General features: G+C 46.9%; 1 protein-coding gene across 1 annotated transcript in view; it reads right to left on the bottom strand.

Annotated features, from left to right (window-relative positions):
- abcb10 (ATP-binding cassette, sub-family B (MDR/TAP), member 10) overlaps positions 1–6882 on the bottom strand; it is a 56209-nt gene extending 49327 nt beyond the window's left edge. The window contains exons 1-2 of the mRNA XM_038807926.1: positions 6290–6882; positions 4317–4520 (exon numbers count right to left, since the gene is read on the bottom strand). Coding sequence (XP_038663854.1) covers positions 4317–4520; positions 6290–6665 — 580 coding nt within the window. The 5' untranslated portion in view covers positions 6666–6882. The remainder of the gene's footprint in view (positions 1–4316; positions 4521–6289) is intronic.
- Positions 6883–16138: the final 9256 nt, after the last annotated feature.

The raw sequence follows: 16138 nt of genomic DNA, 5'->3' as shown, positions 1-16138 counted from the left end.
TCAGTTCCACTTCTCCCTGGCCCACTGCAGGATCTTCTTTTCCCACAAAGTTGTGGAGTTTTACGATCACCGCCTGTGGTTCCCATCTCTCGGTTCTTGCCTCAGAGACCTGTCTGCTTTGTCCAACTCAGGGGCCTTGTGCAGCACCCCCTCCACTATCAGCCCCGCCAACATCCCGGAGACGCACCTCGTGCCTTCCACTCCTTCAGGCAGGCCGACAGTACACAGGTTCTGCCTTCTCAGCAATGTAATCTTGCTCTTCCACCTTGACTCTCAGCGTCTTGCAAAGATCTCCCAAGAACCCCACCGCTGCCTCCAATGCCACCACCTGATCGCTGTGGTCCGACATCACTCTCCCAATCTCTCGGATCTGCGACCCCTATGCCTCCACACTCTTTTCAACCGTTTCCATCGAGCCCTTCAGGGGTGCCACAGCCCCATCAATGGTCTTCAATCTGTCCTCCTGCATCTCTTTGCTTTGCTGACGGAACTCTTCCCTAATGAAAGCCATCAACTGTTCCATCTGGGGCCTTCCAACTTGCACTGACCCTTCCCCCTCCGCCATCTTTCCAATAGCTGTTGCAGGTCTCTTCCCAACTCCTTGGCCAGGTGTTTCACCTTCTTCTGTCGTGTAAAATAATTTATAAAAATTATTTAGGGGATACGGGTGTCGCTGGTTAGGCCAGCATTTATTACCCATCCCTAGTTACCCTTCAGAAGGTGGGGGTGAATTGCCTTCTTGAACCACAGTAAGAAGTCTTACAACACCAGGTTAAAAGTCCAACAGGTTTGTTTGGAATCACTAGCTTTCGGAGCACAGCTCCTTCATCAGGCGAGTGTTGATGACAGTTGGACTTTAACCTGATGTTGCAACACTTCTTATTGTGCCCAGCCCAGTCCAACGCCGGCATCTCCATTTCTTGAACCACTGCAGTCCTAGAGGTGTAGGTATCCCCACTGTGCTGTTAGAGAGGGAATTCCACAATTTTCCCCTTGTGACAGTGAAGGAATGGCGATATATTTCCAAGTCAGGGTGGTGAGTGACTTGGAGGTGGTGGGGTTCCCAAGTATCTGCAGCTCTTATCCTTCTAGATGGTACAAGGGTTGGAAGATGCTATGCAAGGAACTTTGGTGAGTTACTACAGCGCATCTTTTTTTTTGTCTTTTTAAAAATAAATTTGGAGTACCCAATTCATTTTTTCCAATTAAGGCGCAATTGAGCATGGCCAATCCACCTAACCTGCACAGCTTTGGATTGTGGGGGCGAAACCCACGTAAACACAGGGAGAATGTGCAAACTCCGCACAGACAGTGACCCAGGGCTGGGATTGAACCTGGGACCTCAGCGTTGTGAGGCAGCAGTGCTAACCACTGCACCACCATGATGCCCTCTGGCTCGGTTGGATTTATCCTGTTTCTTATTTATCGGACACAACATTGCTGGGTAGATGCCAGTGTTGTGCTGTACTGGAACAGCTTGGCATGGGGTACTGCAAGTTCAGGAGCACAAGTCTATTGCCGGAATATTATCAGGGCCCATAGTCTTTGCAGTACCCAGTGCCTTCAGCTGTTTCTTGCCATCACATGGAGTGAATCGTATTGGTTGAAGACTGACTCTATGATGCTGGGGTCCTCCAGAGGAGACAGATGGATCACCAATTGGCACTTCTGGCTGAAGATTGTTGCGAATGCCTCAGCTTTAATTTTTTGCACATATATGCTGAGCTCCTCCATCATTGGGGACGGTATATTTGTGGAACCGCCTCCTCCACGGAGTTGTTTAATTGTCCACCACCACTCACAGAGCTCAGATCTGATGCTTTTGTTGTAGAATCACTCCGCTCTTGTCTGCTTCTGCTGTTTGGCACAGAAGTAGTCCTGTGTTGTAGCTTTAGCAGGTTGACACCTCATTTTTCGGTATGCCTGATGTTGCTCCTGGCATGCTCTCCTATACTCTTCATTGAACCAGGGTTGATCCCCTGGCATGGTGCTAAAGGTCGAGTGGGAGATATGCCGGACCACGAGGCTGCAGATTGTGGTTGAATACAATTCCGCTGCTGATGATAGTCCACAGGGCCTCATGGTCGGCCATTTAGTCTATCCCATTTAGCACAGTGGTAGTGCCACACAACACGATGGGGGGGGGGGGGGGGGGGGGGGGGGGGGGGGTATCCTGAAAAGGAAGGTGGGACTTTGTCTCCACAAGGACTGTGGTGGTCACTTCTACTGATACGGTCATGGACAGATGCATCTGCAGCAGGCAGATTGAGGAGGGCGAGGTCAAGTATGTTTTTCCCTTACCACCTGCTGCAGTCCCAGTCTAGCAGCTATGTCCTTTAGGACCCGGCCAGCTCGGTCTGTGGTGGTACTACCAAGCCACTCTTGGTGATGGACATTGAAGTCCCCCACCCAGAGTATATTCTGCACGCTTGCCAACCGCAGTGCTTCCTTTAAGTGGTGTTCAACATGGAGGCAGCGCCGGCCCTAGGGTTGCTGGCGCCCCCGGCAAGCTGAACTTCGGCGCCCTTGGGGGGGGGGCCGGGCCATGGGGGAGGGGGGGAGCGGGGCCGCGGGGGGCGGGGGGGCGGACCCGAGGGGTGGCGGGGGGACCGAGGGGGGTGGGCGGGGGGAGCGGCCCGAGCGGGGGAGGGCGGCCACCGCGCATGCGCTGGTTGGCACCGGCCCAACTGCGCATGCGCGGGACCCGAGTCTCTGGCGCCCCGGGCGACTGCCCGAGTTGCCGGTGCCTTGAGCTGGCCCTGCATGGAGGAGTACCGATTCATCAGCTTTTGGTGGCCGGTACGTGGTAAACAAAGGTTTCATTGCCCATGTTTAACCTGAAGCCATGAGATTTCATGGGGTCCACAGTCGATGTTGAGGACTCCCTCCTGACTGCATACCACTGTGCCGCCATCTCTGCTGGTCTGTCCTGCCAGTGAGATGGGACATACTCAGGAATGGTGACAGTGGTGTCTGAGACGTTGTCTGTAAAGTATAATTCTGTGAGTAAGACTATGTCAGGCTGTTGCTTATCGAGTCTTCGAGACAGTTCTCCAAACTTCGGCACAAGCCCCCAGATGTTAGTAAGGAGGACTTTGCGGGGTAGGGTTTGACGTTGTCGATTCCTGGTTCGATGCCAGGTGCACCGTCCAGGTTCATTCCTTTTTTGTGTTGTTGTAGCGATGGAGAGGCATGCTGGGCCATTTCAGAGGGCATTTAAAAGTCAATCACATTTCTGTGGGTCTGGAGTCACAAGTAAGGACGACAAATTTCCTTCCATAGGACATTAGTGAACCAGATGCTTTTTACGATAATTATTTATTTTTTTAAATAAAAAGTTAGAGTGCCCAATTACCTTGTCCAATTAAGGGGCAATTTAGCTTGGCCAATCCACCTATCCTGCACATCTTTTGGGTGTTGGGGGCGAAACCCACGCAGACACGGAGAGAATGTGCAAACTCCACATGGACAGTGACCCAGAGCCGGAATTCAAACCTGGGACCTCGGAGCCGTGAGGCAACTGTGCTAACCACTTGCGCCACCGTGCTGTCCATAAGGGAACATTAACTCTTTACTAACAGGCCAGCTGGGGCTTGGTTTAACTTCTCATCTGAAAGATGGCACTTCCAACTTCTGCATTTTCTCGGTATTGCACTGGAATATCTCTGGACTATCTGTCTTTCCGTGGGTTCTGTTAAACATTCCACATTCCTGTCCGTTCTTGAAACTCTTTTTCTGTTACATCAGATGGCTGTATCAGTGTTGCTTCATGCTTTTGTTTGAACCTGGATCAATTTTGCTCCCAATTTCTACCCTCTCTCACCTTCACATGGTACATTTCTCTCTCATTCCTTGTTCTGCTATCGGACTGTTATGCTACAATTAACACCTACCTTAGTCTTTCACACTATTACCACTTCCTTTGTCTTGTGTCCACGACATCTTTGTCATTTAATCTCTCCTAAATGTCAACACGTTCCTGTCCTTCTGTTTTGTTCCACCTGCTCCAACCCCCATCTCCAACAGCATAAACCCATTATAGTTCTACCTCTCTTCAGCTCTATAGTTATACAGACTCAAAACAATGTTTCTCTACGCACAGGTACTGATAGACCCAGAGTTTCCCCAGCATTTCCTGTTTGGATTTCAGATTTCCAGCATATGTTTTTAGTACCAGCTGGGTTGAATTATGTATTTCTGTGCTGTAAATTCGAGACAACTCTAAATTCTATATAAGCGTGTCAAACATTGCTGTGCAAAATGTTTGCTGCATTTACCTACACAAGAAATGTACAACAATGTGCCCTTATGTTCACCTGAGACATGCATGAGGTAGATACGAGCAGCATTGGCAGCAGCTCCACATATAAAAACACCACTCAATATGGCACAGAGCGAGGTCAGGCTCCCAGCCACATCCCCTCCTGAAGGATTCATGTAAATGGTATCGATAACTTTCCCCAGAAAGAACGGTGCAGACATGGTCACCAAGCTGGACACACCCAGGAAGCCCACAGCAGCTGTGGAGAGAAAACAATGCAAACCTGTAGATATCAAAGTGACACAAGGGCAGGTCAACTGAGCTGCTAAGATAAGGAATTGGACTAACTGACAGTTCATTACCGAGAACTGCCTGCAGATCAGGGCCAGGAACCAACACCCTAAATTCAACAATTCAACCAGAATTATATGAGCAATTTTTTTTTAGTGCTCTTAAGTTTCCATTTTCAGCCTTTGGAACTGGACATCATGTGGATAAAACTGAAAAGTTACAGGGTACGGAGAAATGCTGTTCCTCTGTCATTTTTTTTTCTTTTTTTTTAAATTTAGAGTACCCAATTCATTTTTTCCAATTAATGGGGCAATTTAGCGTGGCAAATCCACCTACCCTGCACATTTTTGGATTATGGGGGTTAAACCCACGCAAACACGGGGACAATGTGCAAACTCTACACGGACAGTGACCCAGAGCCGGGAATGTACCTGGGACCTCGGCACCATGCGGCTGCAGGGCTAACCCACTGCACCACCGTGCTGCCCTTTCCTCTATCATTTGTGATATTCAAAGAATAATTAATACAAATAGATGCTGGCTTACAGCCTCTTAAGAGTATCGAACAGCATAGCTGGAGATGAAGAACATAACAAGGGCACACTATTCCATGGCATTTTTCAGTTGGCATGTGCAAAATATGTACATGATGTGAGGTTTTAGTCATTGGCTTGCTTGAAAGTGATGGGATAACCAGTGAATGGAACACAGTGAATTTGGTGAAGACTTGCATTTATATAGCACCATACTTGTCAACTGGATGTCGCAGGATCTTTGCAGCCAATGACCAGTAGCGTCATGTCATAATCGGGCAGCCAACTGGAAACAGCAAGATCGCACAATGTTGATTGGAGGGATATATATTGTCCAGGACACTGTGCATAATAACCAAATCCACATCAGAATAGTACCAAGGGATCTTTTCTATCCAGCTGAGCAGTCCGAAAGTCTTCAGTTTAAAGTCTCATGCAAAAGAGGGAGGCAGCGGTGTGGGAAGGTAGTGGTTAGCACTTCACAGCACCAGGGACCCGGGTTCAATTCTGGCCCTTGGTGACTGTGTGGAGTTTGCACCTTCTCCCCGTTTCCTCTGGTTTTCTCCCACACGCCAAAGATAATAATAATACTTTTTATTATACCCTGTATATAAACAGGGGCTGTTTAGCACACTGGGCTAAATCGCTGGCTTTGAAAGCAGACCAAGCAGGCCAGCAGCACGGTTCGATTCCCGTAACAGCCTCCCCGAACAGGCGGCGGAATGTGGCACCTAGGGGCTTTTCACAGTAACTTAATTCAAGTCTACTCATGACAATAAGCGATTTTCATTTCATTTCATTATTGTCACAAGTAGGTTTACATTAACACTGCAATGAAGTTACTGTGAAAATCCCCTAGTCGCCACATCAGAGCACTTGTTCGGGTACACTGAGGGAGAATTCAGAACGTCCAAATGGTCCTTTTTCAGGATTTGTGGGAGGAAACTCACTCAGACACGGAGAGGATGAGCAGATGCTACAGTGTCCCAAGCTGGAATCGAACCTGGTGCTGTGAGGCAACAGTGCTAACCACTGTGCTACCCATGTGCAGTTAGGTGGACTGAACATGCCAAAATTAGTCGTTACCGTCTCAAAGATCAGGTGGTTGGGGAACTCACCACCCACCGGTCTGGGGCGCCGAGGTTGCGGCCATCATTACCCAGACCCTGGGCCCGATTCTGCTCCCCCGGGGCTCGGTTCTTACCTGAGAGCGGCCACCGCTCCGGATAGGCCAAAGTCAGCAGCCTCCTGGCGTCGGTCAGTGCGGTCCCAGTAGCGGCCCGGCTCTGCTCACTCTCCCGCCCAGTGTCTAGCTGTTGTCGGGGCTCGGGGCCGGCCCTGGTCCCGGGACTCGGTGCCAGGGGCCGGTTCCCCGCTGTCCCGGAACTGCTCCTGTGCTGAGGCGCCGCCCGGGCCTGGTTGCTATGGTTACCGCCGCCGGGTTCAGGTCCGGATCCCCGGGCCGCGCGCCCCGACCAGCAGCAGCACCGTGCCCGGCTCAGCAGCCAGGTTGTGGCGGCTGCCTGCAAACTACATCTCCCCAGGCCGGCTCGGCCAAGCTGCAGCATGCGGGAAGTCATTCGTTCCAACTACAGTAATAAAAATCCGAGTAAGTTAGGTTTTCGGGTGCCGGGTTCCAGTTTTGAGCATTGCTCTACTTCCCGACTAACTCTAGAACTGGTTCCCCAACTCAGTTCATCCCAAAGGTCCCCAGTGTTTCCTGTTGCTGCTTTTATTGCTGATGATAGAGTTTGCACCGCCCCCAATGCAGTCGGCAAAAATATCACACAACCTTCAGCAACTCTCATCGGTAGCAGTGAACGATCCACCCCCCCGGCACCAATTACACACTTTCCCCACAAATTCAGTTGCAAGTCTTGTCCCTCACTTCTTACACCCTGCTGTCTACGAGGAGTAATTTCTAATCTTATTCTGTAACCGATAAACTGTTTTAAAAATCCAATAATTAAGTTTAATAACTGAGATAAGAGTTGTCTGCCACACATTTCTTATGGATACGGCAAGTATTATCCTCCAAGATCATGGTCATAGGTTCTAAGTTTAAGCATTTACATTTTCAAACTCAGTTCTCGAAAATGAATGTACATACATTTAAAAATGGTACGTTTTTGTTGGTTCTCCCACCCAACTACCAATCAAGTGTGATTCCCCACCAGTTCTCGGGTTTCTCCCAATAAACATTTGGTCCTAAGTTTTTGAAAGCAAATACCCACGTTTTCCAAATTTTAGAGAATCACCTGGTCCACTTGCATTTTTAAACAAACAGCATGCTAAAATGGAAAAAAGTGTTTAGTGAAGAGCAGGAAACTTACATTCTGTCACTCCCATACACATTAAGGTGCACCTCAAATATTTTCTAATGCCCTCTAAACCTGGAACTGCACTATGAAAATCAGACATTTGCGCATTAAATTGTTGCTTCTGCAGGGTATTACTGTAGCCATCTGGGATGGCAACTTCCAACTAAGCACAGAGAAACTCGCAAAGACTGATGGGTAAAATGGACAGGCCAAGAGTCAGGCAGGTTCTGAGCCTGAAATGCTCAGCAAAGTCCAGATGGTATTGAAACCCTGTCTCATTAGCATGTTAATCAGGCCGATTAGCAGGTGATGGCCCATCTCCCCCAACACAAAGGACTGGTACCCCAGCGACCGGGACAGTCCCAGACATTTCGGCGGCACTACCTGTCCAAGGGAAACACAAACAATGGGGTCAATGACTGCTTGAAACACGCCCAGTCATCCAGATCTCCGCCCACTTATTAGCTAAGGAATCGATCGGATCAGGGATCACCCAATTAGTAAGGCCCAAATCGAAGGACCACCCAAAAGAGCGTGAAAGCCCCCCAAGTATAAAGGAAGGGTTTGCCATACGCTCGCTCTCTTTTGGCCTTGGTACCCCGGTCACTGTCATCGCCAATCGCAGCAACACCAGAAGCAAGTTAGAGTTCAACGCCCACTACCAGATGGATGAGCCCAGCTGAGCAGCAGTTACCCCTTCAAACCCAACAGATCCAGAATTGAACAGCGGCCACTGTTTCCTGACTCAACCAGGTGCCCAAAGTTAAGTATAGGTTGTCTTAGTAAGAGGTGTAATTAACTAGTAGTGTTTATGTTGCATGATTGATTGTCTGTAAATAAAGTACCCTTGACCTTGAACTAACTAACTGGTGTTTGGCTCTTTGATCGATAGCCGGTTGAAACTTGTGGTGGTATCATTCGATACCTGGCGACTCTAAGCATTCAGACATAGACAATATAGAAAGAAGGCAAATTCACTGATTGCCCTAATTGGAACAGAGCCAGAGTAAAGACCCAGTAGTAGAGATAAAACGCACAACATTATGACTCCGGATCAGACGCTAGGATAACAGACAGAAACCCCAATATTTAATTTATAAAAATGTGAGGAAAGGATGCTTTGCTCCAGGAGTGATTCCAAACACACATAGGGATATGGCATAGTAAAAGAAACTTTGTTACTAACTTTAATATCATAAAAACAATGGCTTACCAGTTAAACAATGCTTAACAATACGATAAAACAATAATTCCTAACTGCTATCTTTATCTCCACTCAAACAACACCCATCGCAGGTCAAAATACACTATTAAATACAGTTAGCAGACCCAGGAATACTTACTCAATAGAGATGTCTTTAAGATCTAATTGGAGTGAGAGAAATCCAGTCAAGAAGTAGCCTGCAGATCTTTGCCTCATCTAAAATGGAGTATCAAAATTGAAAACTCAACACCTGACTACTTCAGCCCCCGACTCCTCCCATTAACTACATCATTTTACTAAGCTCAACACAATGTCACTATCTGTTGCCCAGGGAATTGATAGTAATCAACTATTTCCTGATAGATCTGATAGGTAAAAGAAAGCTATTTAGTGTAAATATTAAGCCACAGTTTACTACCCATTTTAAATTAAGGATTTCAGCACTCATAAACTCAGGTCGTGATGAAACACACAGCTTCAACAGGGACACAAAAAGCCTGACACGTGCATAAACTCATTGCAGATTAAAACAACATTTTTACGAAGCAAAGATGTAAAAGCTATTGTTCTAACAGACATATTTTCAAAGACAGTTTGACATTAAGAAATGAGCTGTACCAGTAATCTGATCAAGGTCGAAGCAGGCACCATAGCAACATGAAGGCACTATTGTTCATAATGTGGATAAAGCGAAGTCAGCAGAAAACCAGCAGAAACCGGTCTTGATAATAGCACAGAATCGCATTCCATAACACACAAATATTCAAATATGAAACATTCAGAACTTTGCACATTAAAGATTGACAGCTGACCATCGAATCAAATACATTTGATTCTAACCCAGACCAATTAGGACGACATAGAGGTGTAGATAGATGGCTCAAGACTGATAAGATTTCCTTTAAACATGTTGGCCCGTACGGCCATCTTTATTCCGGGATCATCCTATACTTTGATCTAACTATTCGCTATCTCTATTTTTCATATTTTCACTTTTCCACTCTAACTCTTGAAGTAAATGCAAGCTGTTTTGCCGTAAGCAAGAAACCATTTCTGTATTATTTTGAAAGTTAAATTGTGTACAAGTTACTTCTCTTTAAGTCCTTTTGCTAACCGGACTTTATTGAGAGTAGATTTAAGTTTCTCTCAATTGTTATCAAATAGAGGCAATAAAGATTCTTATTTGCATCCGAGAAGTTTAACTCAAATTTCTACTGAGATTTAGTGTCGCAAGACCTCACTAATTCCGCAAGGTAGATCTCATCAGGAACCTTCTTCATATCATTAAAATTCCATTAGCGCAACTTCTACGATGCTTTAATTATCCCTTGTAGCCAAAGTGTCTGCCTTTAAACTAGGATTTTTAAAAAAGACAATTGCAGATACACTTACACAGCAACCCAGGCTTTTAACCCTTACTGTCCCAAATACATACATCTGAAATTCCTACATTCATCACAAAGGGTAGGGTGAGCAACCCCCCCCCCCCCCCCCCCCAAAGCCCACAAAACTGTTGACGTTACTACATAACATGTGACATTGTGGGAAACAGAGGGTGATGACAGAAAGCTGCTTTAGTGACTGGAAGCCAGTGTCCAGTAATGTATAACAGGGATCTGTGCTGGGTCCCCTATTATTAGTCATTTATATAAATGGCATTGATGACTATTTGAGGGATCGGATCAGTAAGTTTATGGATGACACCAAGATTGGCCGGGTGGTTAACAGGGAGGTTGAGTGTCTTAGGTTACAGGAAGATAGAGACGGGATGGTCAAACAGGCAGATAAGTGGCAGGTGGAATTTATTGGGAAGGAGTAATTTGACAAGGAAGTATTCAATGAAAGGCACGATACTGGGAAGTTCTGAGGAACAAAGCGGCCTTGGCATTTTTGTTCATCGATCTCTGAAGGTAGAAGGGCAAATAGGGTGACGAAAAATGCGCCTGGGCCACTTGCCTTTATCAATTGACGCATAGATTACAAAAGCAGGGAGGTTATGTTGGAGTTGTATAGAATTTTGGTGAGGCCGTAGCTGGGATATTGTGTACAGTTCAGGTCGCCACATTATAGGATGTGATTGCATTGGAGGATGTGCAGAGGAGATTCACCAGAATGTTGCCTGGGATGGAACATTAAAGTTATGAGAGGGTGGCGCAGTGGTTAGCAATTCTGCCTCATGGCACCGAAGACCAGGGTTCGATCCCAACTCCGGGTCACTGTCTTGTGGAGTTTGCACATTCTCCCATGTCTGCGTGGATCTCACCCCACAGTGCAAATATGTGCAGGGTAGGTTGATTGGCTATGCTAAATTTCCCCTTAATTGGAAAAAAGGAATTGGTTACTTTAAAAAAAGAATTTTAAGTTGAGAGGTTGGATAGGCTTGGGTTGTTTTTGTTGGAGCAGAGAAGACTGAGGGATGACCTGATTGAGGTGCACAAGATTATGAAGGGCATGGATAGGGTTCGAGGAGAGGGGCAGGAGATTTAGGGGAAGGCGGGGTAAATGTGAGGAAAGCAGTTTTTATTCAGAGGATGGTGACAGTCTGTAATGCATTGTCTGGAGCATGGTAGATGCAGGTTGCCTCACATCCTTTAAAAAGCAGCTGGGTGAGCATTTGGCACATTATAACATTCAAGGCTATGGGTCAAGTGCTGGCAAATGGAATTAGGTCGGTCAGGTGTTTTTCATGTGGCGGTGCAGACTCAATGGGCCAAAGGGCCTCTTCCGCACTGTGTATATCTTGATTTCACCAGCTAATAGGTTAACTTGAGTACATAGCGCCCCTCCCCCTTTGCTTCTTTCGTGCAAACTACTTTTTTCAAACTGCTAAACAAATTCAACACAATATTCATTACATTAAATCACCATTGTCGTGGTAGGTACACTGGTCTAACACTGGCTGCAACTGAACGCAGTTTAGATCAGAAAGATACTCCAGGCCTTGAAGTTAGCTCAATCAGGTTTATTGAACTAATAGCACAGTTCTCTGTGAGTTTGACTCTCTGCTAACTTAAGTGTGGTTACTCTATCTGACTGAACCAGACTAGCTCTTAGCCACGTGGTGAAGGTGTGAGATTGTAACAACACTCTTGACTGACTCTCTAGATCTTCATCAATGGAAAGAGGCACAGTGCGAGTGCCTCGTGTCATTTATGGTCAGGTCCCACCCCTGAGTGTCCTGCCTGTTTATTGGTCATGTCCTATGCCCATTAGCCGCTTGTCTGTATATCATTATGTGTGTGTGCCTGCATATCATGACATCGCCCCTTTTTTTTAATGTTTGGATGACATATGAACATAGAACATACAGTGCAGAAGGAGACAATTTGGCCCATTGAGTCTGCACCGACCCATTTAAGCCCACCCTATCCCCATAACCCAATAACCCCACCTAATCTTTTTTGGTCACTAAGGCCAATTTATCATGGCCAACTCACCTAACCTGCGCGTCTTTGGACTGTGGGAGGAAACTGGAGCACCCGGAGGAAACCCACACAGACACGGGGGAACGTGCAGACTCCGCACAGACAGTGACCCAGCGGGGAATCAAACCTGGGACCCTGGTGCTGTGAAGCCACAATGCTATCCACTTGTGCTACCGTGCTGCCCAAATTCTGTTCCAAATTCCTCACAGTCATAAAGAAGGAACATACTTGGCCCCTCCTCTTCCTCATTTGTATGCAAGGGGTCAGTTTCTACAATTACATCAGTAACTCTCCACTGCCTTCTGACTACAGTCTTTGAGCTTCCAGTTCTGAAGGAACCAAACCAATCTTCCGCTAAATAATAGGAAGACCAAAGCTAGTTTCAGCGCCAAAAGGAAACTCTATATTCTTGCCCCCAATTCAAACCTCTCCCACTTATCACCTCAGAATAACCAGACTATTTGCAATCCTCATATCATATTTATATTCCAAATTCTCTGTCCTGGCCAGGACGGACAGAGTTGTCATCTCTGGCCTGTGCCACGTGATAGCGAGGCTAGGAATAGGGAGAGAGTGCAGTTAAACACGTGGCTGCAGGAATGGTGTAGGAGGGAGGGCTTCAGGTATTTGGAAAATTATAGCGCATTCTGGGGAAGGTGGGACCTGTACAAGCAGGACGGGTTGCATCTGAACCAGAGGGGCACCAATATCCTGGGGGGAAGGTTTTCTAGTAGTCTTCGGGAGGGTTTAAACTAATTTGGCTGGGGAATGGGAACCGGATTTGTAGTCCAGCAACTAAGGAAGCCGATATTCAGGACGCCAAAGCAGGTAGTGATGCAGTGGGGAAGGTAACACTGACAAAGGAGAGTACTTGCAGGCAAGGAGATGGGTTGAAGTGTGTATACTTCAATGCAAGAAGCATCAGGAATCAGGTGGGTGAACTTGAGGCATTGATCGGTACTTGGGACTACGATGTGGTGACCATCACGGAAACTTGGATAGAAGAGGGGCAGAAATGGTTGTTGGAGGTCCCTGGCTATAGATGTTTCAACAAGATTAGGGAGGATGGTAAAAGAGGTGGGGGGGGGTGGCATTGTTAATTAGAGATAGTATAACAGCTGCAGAAAGGCATTTCGAGGGGGATCTGCCTACTGAGGTAATATGGGTTGAAGTCAGAAATAGGAAAGGAGCAGTCACCTTGTTGGGAGTTTTCTATAGGCCCCCCAATAGCAGCAGAGATGTGGAGGAATAGATTGGGAAACAGATTTTGGAAAGGTGCAGAAGTCACAGGGTAGTAGTCATGGGTGACTTCAACTTCCCAAACATTGAGTGGAAACTCTTTAGATCAAATAGTTTGGATGGGATAGTGTTTGTGCAGTGTGTCCAGGAAGCTTTTCTAACACAGTATGTAGATTGTCCGACCAGAGGGGAGGCCATATTGGATTTGGTACTTGGTAATGAACCAGGGCAGGTGATAGATTTGTTAGTGGGGGAGCATTTTGGAGGTAGTGACCACAATTCTGTGACTTTCACTTTAGTAATGGAGAGGGATAGGTGTGTGCAACAGGGCAAGGTTTACAATTGGGGGAAGGGTAAATACAATGCTGTCAGACAAGAACTGAAGTGCATAAGTTGGGAACATAGGCTGTCAGGGAAGGACACAAGTGAAATGTGGAACTTGTTCAAGGAACAGGTACTGCGTGTTTTTGATATGTATGTCCCTGTCAGGCAGGGAAGAGATGGTCGAGTTAGGGAACCATGGTTGACAAGAGAGGTTGAATGTCTTGTTAAGAGGAAGAAGGAGACTTATGTGAGGCTGAGGAAACAAGGTTCAGACAGGGCGCTGGAGGGATACAAGATAGCCAGGAGGGAACTGAAGAAAGGGATTAGGAGAGCTAAGAGAGGGCATGAAAAATCTTTGGCGGGTAAGATCAAGGAAAACCCCCAAGGCCTTTTACACATATGTGAGAAATATGAGAATGACTAGAGCGAGGGTAGGTCCGATCAAGGACAGTAGCGGGAGGTTGTGTATTGAGTCTGAAGAGATAGGAGAGGTCTTGAACAAGTATTTTTCTTCAGTATTTGCAAACGAGAGGGGCCATATTGTTGGAGAGGACAGTGTGAAACAGACTGGTAAGCTCGAGGAGATACTTGTTAGGAAGGAAGATGTGGGCAGCACGGTGGCCTAGTGGTTAGCACAACCGCCTCACGGCGCTGAGGTCCCAGGTTCGATCCCGGCTCTGGGTCACTGTCCGTGTGGAGTTTGCACATTCTCCCCGTGTTTGCGTGGGTTTCACCCCCACAACCCAAAAATGTGCAGAGTAGGTGGATTGGCCACGCTAAATTGCCCCTTAATTGGAAAAAATAATTGGGTAATCTAAATTTATAAAAAAAAAAATTTAAAAAAAGGAAGGAAGATGTGCTGGGCATTTTGAAAAACTTTAGGATAGACAAGTCCCCCGGGCCTGACGGGATATATCCAAGGATTCTATGGGAGGCAAGAAATGAAATTGCAGAGCCGTTGGCAATGATCTTTTCATCCTCGCTGTCAACAGGGGTGGTACCAGAGGATTGGAGAGTGGCGAATGTCGTACCCCTGTTCAAAAAAGGGAATTGGGATAACCCTGGGAATTACATGCCAGTTAGTCTTACTTCGGTGGTAGGCAAAGTAATGGAAAGGGTACTGAGGGATAGGATTTCTGAGCATCTGGAAAGATACTGCTTGATTAGGGATAGTCAGCACGGATTTGTGAGGGGTAGGTCTTGCCTTACAAGTCTTATTGACTTCTTTGAGGAGGTGACCAAGCATGTGGATGAAGGTAAAGCAGTGGATGTGCTGTACATGGATTTTAGTAAGGCATTTGATAAGGTTCCCCATGGTAGGCTTATGCAGAAAGTAAGGAGGCATGGGATAGTGGGAAATTTGGCCAGATGGATAACGAACTGGCAAACCGATAGAAGACAGAGAGTGGTGGTGGATGGCAAATACTCAGCCTGGAGCCCAGTTACCAGTGGCATACCACAGGGATCAGTTATAGAAAATAGAACAGTACAGCACAGAACAGGCCCTTCGGCCCTCGATGTTGTGCCGAGCAATGATCACCCTACTCAAACCCACGTATCCACCCTATACATGTAACCCAACAACCCCCCCCTAACCTTACATTTTAGGACACTACAGGCAATTTAGCATGGCCAATCCACCTAACACGCACATCTTTGGACTGTGGGAGGAAACCGGAGCACCCGGAGGAAACCCACGCACACACGGGGAGGACGTGCAGACTCCGCACAGACAGTGACCCAGCCAGGAATCGAACCTGGGACCCTGGAGCTATGAAGCATTTATGCTAACCACCATGCTACCGTGCTGCCCACAGAGTTCTGGGTCCTCTGCTGTTTGTGATTTTCATTAACGACTTGGATGAGGGAGTTGAAGGGTGGGTCAGTAAATTTGCAGATGATACGAAGATTGGTGGAGTTATGGATAGTGAGGAGGGCAGTTGTCAGCTTCAAAGAGACATAGATAGGATGCAGAGCTGGGCTGAGAAGTGGCAGATGGAGTTTAACCCTGACAAGTGTGAGGTTGTCCATTTTGGAAGGACAAATATGAATGCGGAATACAGGGTTAACGGTAGGATTCTTGGCAATGTGGAGGAGCAGAGAGATCTTGGGGTCTATGTTCATAGATCTTTGAAAGTTGTCACTCAAGTGGATAGAGCTGTGAAGAAGGCCTATGGTGTGCTGGCGTTCATTAGCAGAGGGATTGAATTTAAGAGTCGTGAGGTGATGATGCAGCTGTACAAAACCTTGGTCAGGCCACATTTGGAGTACTGTGTGCAGTCCTGGTCACCTCATTTTAGGAAGGATGTGGAAGCTTTGGAAAAGGTGCAAAGGAGATTTACCAGGACATTGCCTGGAATGGAGACTAGGTCTGACGAGGAAAGGTTGAGGGTGCTAGGCCTTTTCTCATTAGAACGGAGAAGGACGAGGGGCGACTTGATAGAGGTTTATAAGATGATCAGGGGAATAGATAGAGTAGACAGTCAGAGCCTTTTTCCCCGGGTGGAACACACCATTACAAGGGGACATAAATTTAAGAT

This window comes from Scyliorhinus canicula, chromosome 1, assembly GCF_902713615.1.
Source record: "Scyliorhinus canicula chromosome 1, sScyCan1.1, whole genome shotgun sequence".
Lineage (NCBI taxonomy): Eukaryota > Metazoa > Chordata > Chondrichthyes > Carcharhiniformes > Scyliorhinidae > Scyliorhinus > Scyliorhinus canicula.
The sequence above is the reverse complement of the archived record's forward strand: the minus strand, read 5'-3'. Positions and strand labels throughout refer to the sequence as shown.